This window comes from Terrapene carolina, unplaced genomic scaffold (assembly GCF_002925995.2).
Source record: "Terrapene carolina triunguis isolate 2854851 unplaced genomic scaffold, T_m_triunguis-2.0 Scaffold38, whole genome shotgun sequence".
Lineage (NCBI taxonomy): Eukaryota > Metazoa > Chordata > Testudines > Emydidae > Terrapene > Terrapene triunguis.
The window spans coordinates 10,185,159-10,198,839 of NW_020664389.1; the positions used below are offsets into that span (position 1 = coordinate 10,185,159).

The following is a 13,681-nucleotide window of genomic DNA, read 5'->3' on the forward strand; positions in this document are numbered from 1 at the left end:
GTGTGTGTGTGTGTGTGTGTGTGTGTGTGTGTGTGTGTGTGTGTGTGCCTCCTCCCCGAGCATGCCACCCCTGCTCTAATTCTCCTCCCCTCCCAGGCTTGTGGCGCCAAACAGCTTATTGGCGCCGCAAGCCTGGGAGGCGGGAGAAGTGGAGCAGTGACGGCGTGCTTGGGGAGGGGGCGTAGCAGAGGTGAGCTGGGGTGGGGAGCCCTGTGGCAGCTTCCCCCCCCCACCGCCCTGAGGCACCCCCGCGGCAGCTCCCCATACCCCCGGCCTGGAGAGCCGTGCGGCACCACCCGACCCCAGCTCACCTCTGCTCCGCCTCCTCCCTGAGCACGAAGCCCCCGCTCTAATTCTCCTCCCAGGCTTGCGGCGCCAAACAGCTGATTGGAGCTGCAAGCCTGGGAGGCAGGAGAAGTGGAGCAGCGACCGCGCTCGGGGAGGAACGCTGTAAAAAAAATAAAAAAAAAATAAAAAAATTGGGGGCACCACTTTTTGGCGCCCCCAAATCTTGGCGCCCTAGCCAACCGCCTCGTTCACCTTAATGGTAGCACTGGCCCTGTGTGTGTGTGTGTGTGTGTGTGTGTGTGTGTGTGTGTGTGTGTGTGTATATATATATATATATATATATATATATATATATATATAAAAGTAATTAAGGGATGGAAATGAATTCACATGCTTTAAGACTATACCCTCTTGAGAATTAGGGAGTGTCTATAAGTAACCATTATAGTTGTCCTCAGCTAAAAAGCTGGTAGACAGCATGCACAGCTTCGAGAGTTAGAGGGAAAGAGAAGGTATGCAAGTCTTTTATTTGAAGAGCATTTTTGTGTTTGTGAAACTCGCACTTCAATATTAAACTGAAGCAAACTCAGAGCTGCTATATGAATGTTATTTTAAGTAAGGGGAAGTTACTCACCTTGCAGTAACTGAAGTTCTTCGAGATGTGTGTCCCTATGGGTGCTCCTGTAACTTCAACTAATTTAACACTTTTTGAGATTAAAATATTTTTTGTAAACCCTAGAATGACTCAATTTAAATTTTCCTGTTGTAGACTACATTACATCTTAAAAGAGACTATTGCCTTTTGAAACCAGATTAAAAAAGGTCAACTATGTAAACATATTTAAACTGAAATCTCCAACACTATGATAAATACTGCAATTGCAGGATGTTGCCAGGTCATTTTACTTCATCACAAAGCCTACACGACAAAAGAAAATGGAGACTTTTAGCCCATATCACTTACCCATGAAGTTGAGATAGCCCTCTCCTCCAAGTGCATGAGTGATGAGGCGAATCATTTTATGAAGTTGTATTCCACGATCAATAACCGGAGTGAGAGGTGAAAGTACACTCATATTTGTATACATCTCTGCATCCATCAGCCGAAATGCCAACGTCTTATCACCAACAAGGGCCTGGAGTAATAAAGGAATGGGGGAGCGGGTAGGAGGGTGGAGAGAAGAATCCTCAATGTGCCAAAAGAGCTTCTTAATGCAAATTGTTAAAAACAATGTGTGTTCTAGATCAAGTGACAAGTACATTGGATTAACTATAATACACTACAAGAGTTACATTTTAGGAGCCTCAGAGAAAACAAGACAGGAGATAAAGATTACTTAATAAAGTATCTGGAACAACATTCAAAAGGGATATTAACAGGGCTTCCAATTTAAGGATTCTTTAGTGAACAATGTGAATGCTTTGTGTACACACAGCTAAAGATATACAATTGTGTTTTTAGGATTTCAGCCCAGGGAGAAAAATTAGGCTTCCAATTCTATTGGAAATCAGCAATTGCATGAAGCTATTACTTCTGTTCAAAGCAGCCTAGTTCAAGTTACCCCTTAATCTATAGTAGTAAATACTGCAAATGTTTTGTCTGTTTAGCTGAAGATTTCCATTTGACTTATTTTGGAAGCCATTTCAAGTAGATTTTTCAAACAGGCTTACACATTCGCTTGATTTATTGGTCTAGTAGCAATTCCAACATTTAAGCCATTTATAAACTTAATTGTGTTGTTAGGTATTCAAAAATGGAAATCTGAATTATCAAAATAATCTTCTTGTTTATAGCTATTAGAAGATGCATTTTTATGTAAAGATGATTTAAATACAATTCTGATTACAGTACTTTAAATTCCTTATCCATTTTAGTAGCCTAGACAAAGGAAATCACCCCCTCACACAAAAAGAGTTGACTGCCATACAAACTCAGATTTTATATAACAGAACAATATGTAGTTAAGAGTAAGAAGGAAATCAAAATGAGTACTCCATATATTTATATTGTACATGCTAAATGAGTGTTTCAGAGAACTAGGTTTCAGTTAATTTTTGCATGTATTGTGTTTTATATGCTACAATTTTCTCGCCACCCCTCCCCCCCCCCCAAGCGCTGTATTTGACAGAATGGCTGTAAGAAAGACATGGTACTCAGCAAAATAATTAACTTGATAACTATTGTACTTATGCCACAGAGTAAGTATTAGTCAATTCTGTGATTAGGGCTTCCTTTCTCTCAGTCTACAGGAGAACAACCACAGAAGTCTTTTGGATACCTGTACATAGTACAGAAATGAAAAAGCAGCCATAAGAATATTTTGAAAATTCAAAAATCCATTGAAATGCTGTATTGTGTAAATATTTCCCAAGATTTAGAATACACTTGTAACATAAGCATTACATAACTATAGCATTATCCCCATTTTATAGCTCTGGAAATGGGAACATGCAAAAATTCTAGCCCCACTGAAGTCAGTGCAGTTTTGCCATTGATTTCAGCGGAACCAGGATTTCACCCAAAGTGATTTGATGACAGAGCATAAGCATAGGAAGATCACTTGCTGTGTCCACAAGATCAAGCAGCTGTTTCATGGCCGATGAAAAATGGCTAGTTTTGTAGAACGCATGTGTGAACATTGCAACTATCTATTTATTCAAATGCTACTAACGTTGCTGTTTCAGATACCCCCAAAGCTGTTCCAGATACTTCCAAAGCCTCCATAGCTTGTTACTGGTACACTAAATCTTTAAGCATAGATAGCACAGAATGGGGCACTGACTCTTATTCTAGAAAATAGCTTAGCTAGAACAAGAATACTGGCAAATCTGTTGAAGGAAAGATTACTTAATTTATTGTAAAAAAAAAAAACAAAAAACCCTTGCTAATGTCTATTCCTGTATAAAAACAATGTCCCATAAATGCTGTCTAACCAGATTTATTTTAGTACAGCTTTAAACTGCACATCCAAGGATTGATGCAAATATACTATTTTGTGTGTTCACAAATAGCTATAATTTGGGTTGAATCAGTCCAATTCCCATTTTATACTCTATTTTGAACTTTCATTTTCTCCTTTATACAATAGGTTGGGTAGTAAAAAACACCATGTTGGAAAGCAAGCCATTTTCCCAGTAAATACGTTCAAACTAAGATAATAAAAATAAAAGCTTATCTCAATTTTCTCAGTATAAATGGAATTTGTTTTTAAATGTCTGCCATCCAGTTATGATTTTTAAGATGGAAAACAAAAACACTGAAACCTAAAGTCTAACATAGCTGTATAGGATATTAAAAACACAAAGAAAAAAAACCCACCAAAAGAAAACCACCCACAAAAAACAGTACCGGGTTTCAGTTTACCAGGGAAAGAGAGTCTGTCACAACAAACTGGTTACTTCATTTGCATCACTGTCCATAGTTAACTCAAAAACATACTGTAGAAGACAGAACTTTGCAGAAGAATAAAAGCTATGGTTTTTTTTCCAGTCCAAATTGTGTACTATTAACTATAATGTTCAAAACAAAACACTTTGCTATATGAGAAAATAAAATTAACTGACAGGATCCAGTCCAAAATATGAAAATAATAATTAAAATAAGAGTAACGCTATTTTGTGATCTAGGTTAAGCAGCCATTTTTCCACATGAAAAATCCAGATGGGAATCCAACTTCCAAGGGAATGAATAATCACAAAATAATATGCCTTTTGCAGTAGAATCCACAGTCCCAGTCAAGATCAGGACCCCAATGTTCAAAGCACAGTGAGAAGCCCTGTGTAAAGAGCATCAGTTCGATTTAGAGAGGGGAAAAACAAGCAAGCAAGTCAATGAGATGAGGACTTCTGGGTGCAAAAGGATATAGTGAAACTGGAAAAGGTTTACAAAAGAGAAACAAAGATAATTAAGAGTATGAAACAGTTTCCATATGAGGAGAGACTAAAAAGATCAGGGCTGCTTAATCAACAAAAGAGATGATTAAAGAGGGATATTATAGAGGACTATAAAATCACAAAAGATGTGGAGAAAGTAAATAGGGCAGTGTTATTTACCCTTTTGCACAACACAAAACCCCGGGGTCATCTGATGAAATTAATAGATGGCAAGTTTATTGGAAACAAGAGGAAGTACTTTTGCACACACCACACAATTAACATGTGGAACTTGTTGCCATGGGATATTGTGAAAGCCAAAAGCATAACTGGGCTCAAACAAGAACGAGACAAGTTCATCAAGAATAGATCCATCAGTGGATATTAGCCAAGACGGTCATGGATGTAACCCCATGCTCGGAGTGCCCCTAAATGTAGGGAGCCAGAAGGAGAAGACAGGGCCGAATCACTCCAACACTCCCCCTCAACTCTGATACTGGCCACTGTCGGAGACACAATACTGAGCTAGATAGAACATTGGTGTGACCCCGTATGACAATTCTTATGTTTTTCAACTGAGGAAACCAACCAGATACTTAAAGAAGGCTTTCAAATTATGTATAGCCTAGATAAAGCCTCTTTCAAAGTCTAAGAATTTGTTTCCATTAACAAAACAATTTAAAGAGATGTTTGATGGATGAAAGACTCCAACGTGTCCTACAAACAGGTGAAGCTTCGTTTACAGTGGCTGTAGAAGATATCAATATGGCTGGCCATTTTGGTATGTTCTCACTGGATACAAATATAAAAATAAAACATTTGCTGTACTCTGGGCCATACAGTCTAGAGTGACCCAATCACATTTAAACAGATTTAACTGGATTTGATCATGTGAATACCAGCTAAAAGGCTGAAGACTTATTATCGAAAACTTAAATACACACAAAATCAGAAAATTCAAGAATGACTCCCAAAGCAATCTTATCTTAACTTACATTGTATTCAGCATACATAAAGCATACATTTAAACAACATACATAGTATTAGAGACTATTACATATATGCAAGTAAGCTGATGTACAGTTGCTGTGGGACTTCTATTTACAGGACTTCGGTGCTTTGAAGTTTCCAGCCTTAATGTTGCCTCTTCCTCTTTCACTCCCCAACCCCAAATAAAATTGCTAAAGAATGATTAACTAGAAATTAAATTAGCACCTGGTCCTGCAGCTCTTACACTGGTGATTCTTCCCCTTGAAGACAATGGGATACTCACATGAGCTCTGTTTCTGTGAATTAGGTTAACAGAAGGACTCCAGGTGGCAAACCATATTAAAAAAAATATAAGCCAAGATTGTCACAAATGTTTGGTGTTCCACTTGATTTGTCTTAACGAGGCCAGGATTTTCAGAGTGTGCTGACCATTCACCCTCTGAAAGTCAAGCCCGCTTTATAAAACTGTCCCAAAGGGCACTGGGCACAGAAAAAAATCTTGACTATGGTATTCAGTTTTTAGCACTGACCTATGTAAAGCGTACTAATTTGTTCCTCCATACAGTTTTTATCAAAATATTTATTATAGTACCTGATCATGGCTCTCTGCATATGCAATGTATTTCTCTTCATACCGCCTGTTTGTCAGAGTATGCACTATATTGCCCATATTCCAGTCTTCATCTTTCAACTCTTTAATGATCTGTTAAAGGTAATTCAAACATTACTTTTGTTTCAATTACATTGAATTCTATATTTTTTCCATGGCATTCGGGGATTTGAAGTTTATTCTTAGTCACTCCTAATTTAAAAAAAAAAAAAACTTGGAGTGATGCGCTTCCCCTATTTGATCTCCCAAATGGGATTCCTTTCTGAACTCACTTTTATAGGGTTTAGAAATTCTAAACCCATGTTTCATGTTTTCTGCCATATCAACTGCCAACTTTTGAATAATAACCATAGCATGTCAACATTATTTAAACTGATCTCTTTTCTGCTTTATAAAACATTAAGGGATACTTGGCACCATTTTAATGGTCAACTACACAGAGTAATTTCAGTGTTGAAGCCCTCTCTCTTCTTTGTTATGCAATACCTCATAAGCCTCCACTGACACTTTTTGTTGTAGTTTAACCTTAAAAAATAAAATTATTTCTGAAGAATATCAATTAAAATGTTATATAAAAAAGTGTCAGTAATATAATCAGGGAGTTTAACATTACACTATGTAGTTAAAAACCATTGCAGCAGCCACCTGGCATGCAGTCAAGGAAGTACAAATTAACACAGATATGTAAACAGACTAACCTGCTGTTCCACGCTAAATGCTTTGATCACACAACAATGAGAAGGTAGATACCATTACTCCAAAGTCACTCATTATAAGAAAATTCTCAATAAACTGGGTTTGGCTTAATAGAAGCATACATGACATATATCGTATTAGCCTATTTTTTGGAATGAGTATTTCTGATTTATGAGAAAACAGATGTTGTTGACCTTCTAGTGGAGTTAGGAATAGAAACAAGCAGTAATCTGAAAAAAGATGCATCACTTGTTCAATTGTCAGCAGAACTTGTTCAATTCATATATCAATGTTCTCATACATGATATAAAGGCACCAAAAGGTACCTTATTGAAAAGTCAAACTGCTTCCTTGTCTCCAAGAGGCTGGTTTGCTTCGTACGGCTCTAGAGACCATCCATCACTTCCTACCCAAAACCGGCTCAAGAAAGCTGATGGAAAGAAAGCTCTAACCACCCCTCATTAGCACTGGCTATTACTTGCTACTCCAAGGATATACTTACAGAACTTCATGAACATCAGCTGGGGCTTGTTGGTGACATGACTTTCAATTGAGAAAAAAATCCCACACACCTAATGGGGTTTACAACTGTGAGTTTCAGGATGACACCCCCTCCCTGTCACACACTTTTGCGAGTAAAGATACTAAGGACAATGAAAGTCACATTTTATTTTTCTTTAAGTTACTCACTGCTCTTACTGAGGCCATTAATGCTCATATGAAATATTTATTGCTTTAAGATGATCATGGTATCATTAGGGATTTGCTTCTAATCTTAGGTCTAATTGAAAGACCAATTCTCTGAAGGGTCTGTCAGCCTTTTGAGATTGTTTATTGTTTTATTCCTTTTTTTGTGATTCCTTGTATTAAGGAGAAGGTGATTTAAATCCCTTTCTTATATGAGCTATCAGAGTTTGTTTAATGCATCGTTGTTCTTTAAGCACATTTACAGTTTTTTATTCTTTTTATAAACATCGTAGTGGTTGTTGGTGTGTGGCACAGCATGTTCTTGTGTATGTTTTAGTTTTTTGTTGTTTACTTTAAGTTATGTGTTAGATAAAAGTTGCTACATTCAACTTACAGAGGGCTCATTTCATTATCATATCTTGTACATAAATATAGGATTATTATATACACATGTTTATTTCAATTTTCAGAGATAAAAAGAGCTGTTGCAAGAGATAGGCTTTTGGGATAGAACTTAAGTCTAACAAAGCTGTCTATGCTCACCAGTACAAAGAAAAATAAAATCAACCAGAACACAAAGACCACCCATCAACCTCACACCAAGAGCCCCAGGTCGTCAAAAGGAAGGGCCTGAGCCATAATGGTGGCATGACTCCTAATCCAACCTCTGGAGTCCTGGCTAGAAACTATGAAGATTTTTAAAAGGGGGGGGAGGGAGGGGCACGGAGGGAACAACTAAAACTGCAAACTAATGTATGCAACAGAACAAAGTTACCTGTAGTATTAGGTTTATTTATATAAACACACCTCAATAGCGGAAAATACAAAAGTGAATCTTGTTTTCTCACCTGTATCCATTTATCTGGAATTGCCATGGCCAGCCGATAATCAAATCCACCTCCTCCCTGGGCAATAGGGCAACAAAGAGCTGGCATTCCAGAAACATCCTTGAATAAAGAATACATTCCAACATTATTTTGCTAGAACTTCAAGTGGTTCTTTACATTTTCCACCCTAAGAAAGCTTCCTATTAAAAAAAAAGCATCACATATCAAGCTCCAAACATTACTGCTATACAAAGTCTACAGGTGCAGAGCATACAATTACACTTTAATGTAATGATGGTAGTTTCCGAGCTGAGGGTGAGACTCCCAGCTTAAGGAGACATACCCCACGCTAATTCTGAAAGAGCTAGTATGCTAAAAAGAGAGTGTAGCCATGGGACTGCCAGGGGCTAGCCACCCCAAGTACATGCTCATCAGAGACCACAGGAATTTACTCAGGGCAGCTAGCCCTTTCCACAACTTGCACTGTCATAGCTACTCTATTTTTAGTGTGATGAGAGCTAGCACTGATTAGTTTTTACTTTTTTTTTTAAGACTACTTGGATGTATGTAAACTAAATAATCCAGTCAACTAGCTCTAACAATTAGGATATGCTCATAAAACTTAATCCCAGATTCCTTACTTTGAATCCAATGGGATAATTCCCTCTACCACTTCAATGGAAGTGCCCAAGGAATTCAGAATCAAAAACACGGATTGAAATTCTGATCAGCTTTATTCTCTCCCTTAAAATATAATTCAAGCTTGTGAATGTATCATTTATTGAATATACCATATGACTGGTCACTTTCATCACATAGTATTGTTTCTGAAGGGATGGCCCCCACTTTATAAACACAGAAGAAATTTCCAACCCTTCAATTATGGCATCTCTCTAAACATTTGTGATTTTTTTTTTTTTTGGACTATTGTGTGAATAAAAGATTTTCAAACAAACCGTAGGAGTATTTCCAGCACAACTTTTGCAGTGTCAGCACACATTTTGCCACATTCAAAAAAGTAACCAAAATAAGCTGCATTTCATTTGCAAAAAAAATGCGAATGCCTTTTTGCTACATTTGATCTACTCTAGGAGAAAGCTGCTCCAGTTCAGAAGATCCAGGTGCATGTTATATGGTTAAATGGGATAAAGTGATCGAGATTGGGGATTTTTCACTTTGTTTTTAAACGTGCTCTTGTGTCTTCTATTTGGTATAATGTTTTCTGTAGCAGACTTGAGAGAAAGTCTATGGGTATGTCTAACTATCCGCCGGATAGTGTCTGGTCTAGACACAATAAATCGATCCCCAAGCCCTCTCCCGTCAACTCCTGTACTCCACCGCCACGAGAGGCGCAGGCGGAGTCGACGGGGGAGCGGCAGCAATTGACTCACAGCGGTGAAGACACCACGGTAAGTCAATCTAAGTACGTTGACTTCAGCTACATTATTCCCCCAGTGTAGACCAGGGCTAAGTGTGGATATTTTTATTTAAACACAAATGTAAGGAGCCCTGAAAGTGTTAAAATTGGTTGACAGAAAGTTTCTACATTAGTCAGAAGATTTTCTACACTTCTGGGCTCTTCCCACATGGATACCTTCTATAAGGTGAATAGAACCAACAAGGTCCATGGTAGTTCTCCCTTCCCAAGCAATTAAGGCAGTGTGGAGGAGGTGAGTCCAACAGCTCTCCTAAGTTGGTCAGGCCCATGGCATTCATGGCTGTTCATCTGCTGAGACGTGCAAGGCAGTCTCTGGTAAGTTCCTGACAGCATGATGTTCTGAAGACTATGAGATCAAGGACAATGTTTCTATGAGGCTTTGAGCTTTGCCAAACAAGCAACTACTGTTCTCTCTCAAGCTAATGTCTACATTTTTAAGTGACAGAATTTTTAAACATAAAAACTTGACATAACATATTTGTCTACATCAGTGGCATAAATAGAAACATTAGTGATGAATGCTAACTTTGTTCACATTTTTAAACTAATAGCTTATGCATACCACTGTATTTAGATTTACAGGCAATTCAAGTTTGAAGTGTAAAAACCCATTTGTTAGTTGGACTGGAGCAATACATTAGATATCAGCCCTAAAATTTCACAGAGAAGTCTGATGCTTTCCTATACCTGAAACTACTAATGGATTTATTTGTAGCCTTCCAGAAAAATCAATGTTTTGCCTGAAGTGTGTGGTGTAATTTTGGTTATTAACATTTGTTTTCATTATTACCAAAATCATTTAATTCTCACTTTAAATGAAAGGCTGAAGGAAACCTTAATCAGCCAACCACTACCTTCTTCTACACTGTACTCCTGTCTGGCATCAGTGTTTGTTTCACACCATGCAGGATGACACAAAAAATAGAGGACACTGGTAGCCTAACAGGCTGGTCCCAGTAGCACTATTTGGAGTATCACAACCAAAAAAGCAGAGATGGGTAGCCAGCCATCCAGATGTAAGGCACCTTTATAGGTAAATTTTTATTTTTGTCGGCGGGAGTTGAAGGATTCGGTCAAAAAAGGAATCTCAGGACTTTGAAAGTTACCTTGGGCATAGAAATTACTAAGGCAAAGCTAGATGGGGAATACACAGAAAATTACAAAATTCTTTACTTAAAGTGATCAGACAACTCTTCAAGGAGTATACGACAATTTGTCATACTCTAGACAAAACCTCTCTTCTCTCATGAGGAACTTATTCAACTGTCATTACATGCAAGCACAAATTCATGATAACCATTTTAATTTAAAATCATATCAATAGTTCCTCCACTCCAATCTCTTTCTATCATTAGCATGTGGCTCAATTCCACATTTTGTATATAGACTCCTCCTAGACAGAAAAATGATGTATTGAATTGAAGTACCGTAGTTTTCAATTTAAAGAGAATAAATTGAAGACCAATCTTGTTTAAAAAGAATCTTAAACCAGATAATACAAACAGGCTGAATTCAAAGTTTCATCGGGAAGAATGTTGATAATCTGACTATCATTCCCTAGATGATGAGCCAATTTTACTTGAAGTGAACCAAAAGATCAATATAGCCACCTTAAGTTTTATGCATCAAATAATTGCTTCTTTTCATCCGTTGCTATTTTTGATTCCTGATGTCATTAAGCTCTAACAGCACTTTGGTATACAGCGGTCAGTTATATATTAGGATGCCACATACAACTGAAATTAGTCTTTTGTTTTCTGAAGGCTGAAATTGGAATTCTTAATAAAATAGTGTGGATTAAAAAATAGGCCTTCACATTCCTCATGACATATAGATGCATCCTGCGTGTGTCTTTTCTAGGTGGCTAGAAGGAGAAACAAACAAACAACAAACCCAGATGCATTACACAGTATTATTATACTAACAAAGAAATTCTTAAAAAAGTTTAAGAGTTTCTTTTTCTTAACATAAAAACACATGTCAGTGAAAAACACCCAACAGTCAATTAACAGAAATGTACTACTTTGGAGTTTGATATTACCATTAGCTATTCTGCATGCCAACAATCTTTTGAAGCCAAAACCAGACCCTTGACAAGGCCTTGGCAGCAGGGGCATCCGGAACGGTTTCCATGTAGACTGCGGCGTACGCATGCCCAGAGAGAGACGGGTTGCCCGAGTGTCCTTTAACCCATGCAGCCTCATATCAGTCTGTTCCAAAAAGAGACCATTCCCATCGAATGGGAGGTCCTGGATAAAGGTTTGCATCTCTTGGGACAGTCAGGCGGTCTGAAATCTGGAGCTGCACCTCATCACCACCACCAACATGACCACCCTAGCCGTCGAGTCCACCGCATCTGTAGAGAGCGGCCGTGGTGCCCTTCTCCACCAGAGTGCCAAATTCCCAGGCCAGACTCTGAGGGAGGGACTCCTTGAATTTACGGAGGGAATCTCATAACTTAAAATTGTACCTGCCCAAGGGGGCCTGATGGTTCACCACCTGGAATTGCAGGCTGGCTGTTGAATAAATTTTACTCCCAAAAGGGTCCAGTCTTTTGGCCTCTTTACTTTTGGGAGTTGAACTAGTGTGCCCCTGCTTGTCCTTTTCATTGGCCACAGAGACAACAAGTGAGCCTGGAGGTGGGTGTATATAACGGTATTTGAACCCTTTGGCCAGGGCAAAGTACTTCTTTTCAACCCTTTTGGCGGTGGCAGTGATGGATGACAGGGTTTGCCAGAGGACTTTGGCAATTTTCAGATCCCGTCATGCACTGGTAGTGCAACACGTGCCGGGATAGGGCTGAGAGGACATTGAACAAGGTGTCTGCATGCTTGGCTATCTCCTCCATCTGTAGGCCCAAGTTCTCAGCCACCCGTCAAAGCAGGGCCTGGTGTTCTTTAAAACCCTGGAGGGTCCCATGACTGCCTCATCTGGGGATGAAGAAGACGATTTGTACCGCCAGGGGAGGCTCTGGCACATCATCCCCTAGGGGAGAGGGAAGTTTTGGGGTGGGCGCTGTCTCCTCTACCCCAACTTCCAAGTGGGTCTCATGCACCGAGTCTGCTGCTGCTGGTGACACCAGTGTTGCTCTGAGGCAGCGGCAGATGAGCGGTGCGAAGGGAGAATCATCACCACTGGCATGACCCACGCACTCCAATAAGGCCACTGGCCATGCTGCCAAGGTAGCGCCATAGACATCGATGAGGCCTCAGGTGTCCATTTATGCCGGTGATGTCTTAGCGAGGGGCTGAACTGCCCTTTCATGCTGGAGGAATCCCATTCCGGTGACCACAGAGGGGCTGTTGATGCCTGTGTCTGCCTGCTGACCGTCGCTGCCGGAGACCGGTATTTGGAATGAGAGGATCGGTGCCAATATCAAGGGTACCAGGGCCGGGGGGACTGAAATCATGACATGGAAAGCTCCCTCAGGGCAGGCGGCCAAGATCTGTGCTGAGAGGACAACTGGAGGGAGGGCAAACGGTGCAGGTGGAACAGAGACCGGGGCCTCCCCTAACGCAATCCATGTAGAGATGGCAGGGACCACGATCGCAGTGCCGGTGACCAAGGGTGAGCCCCAGAGGATCTGGGCTGCGACACTAGAGATCTGCAGCATGGTGATGGAGAGCACTGCGTTGTCTCGGGGGATTGGCGGTGTTCTACCGCCTCCTGAGGGGTCTTAGCGGCTGGCTTGTGCTAGTAGGGAGTCTGTGCCAGCAGCATGGGCAGAGGCCTATGCTCACTCAGTGCTGGGGGAGCTTGGGAAAGCGTTGATGCTGTCAGAAGTTTGGGTCCCCTACCACTCCCAGGAGTCAGAGGTGGATCCTTTAAGGGGCTAAGGGCCCTGACCAGGAAGGCACGTCCATGTGGCTCCGGAGTGGCTGGCGGCCCGAACTGGGTCCTTTGCCTGATGCCCCATGGCCTTTCTTGCCCGGTGCTTCTTCATTTTCTTTCTGGACACCGGCAATAGGGAGCAATGCTGGGTGGAGTCAGGTGCTGGGGGTACAGTGTGCACCGAAGCTGAGGTAGTAGGCGAGTCTTGGAGGGATGGCTAGGAAGCTGGACAATGGGCAGCCTCCACGAGGAAAGCCCAGAACTGAATATCCCACTCTGAGTCCTGGGTCGAAAATTTTTACGACACTTCTCCTTCGCATGCGATTCCCCCAAGCACTTCAGACAGCACTCGGGGGTCACTTACAGGTAGAGGCCTGTTACAGTCCACGCAGGGCTTAACCTTGGAGAAAGGGGCATGCCCCACCCGGAGCAAAGTCCCCG

The 13,681-nt window shown here is 40.6% G+C and overlaps 1 protein-coding gene across 1 annotated transcript in view; it reads right to left on the bottom strand.

Annotated features, from left to right (window-relative positions):
• GBE1 (1,4-alpha-glucan branching enzyme 1) overlaps nt 1–13,681 on the bottom strand; it is a 304,322-nt gene that overhangs the window by 80,440 nt on the left and 210,201 nt on the right. The window contains exons 10-12 of the mRNA XM_026652625.2: nt 7,993–8,091; nt 5,744–5,854; nt 1,253–1,424 (exon numbers count right to left, since the gene is read on the bottom strand). Of these exons, the coding sequence (XP_026508410.1) occupies nt 1,253–1,424; nt 5,744–5,854; nt 7,993–8,091 (382 nt within the window). The remainder of the gene's footprint in view (nt 1–1,252; nt 1,425–5,743; nt 5,855–7,992; nt 8,092–13,681) is intronic.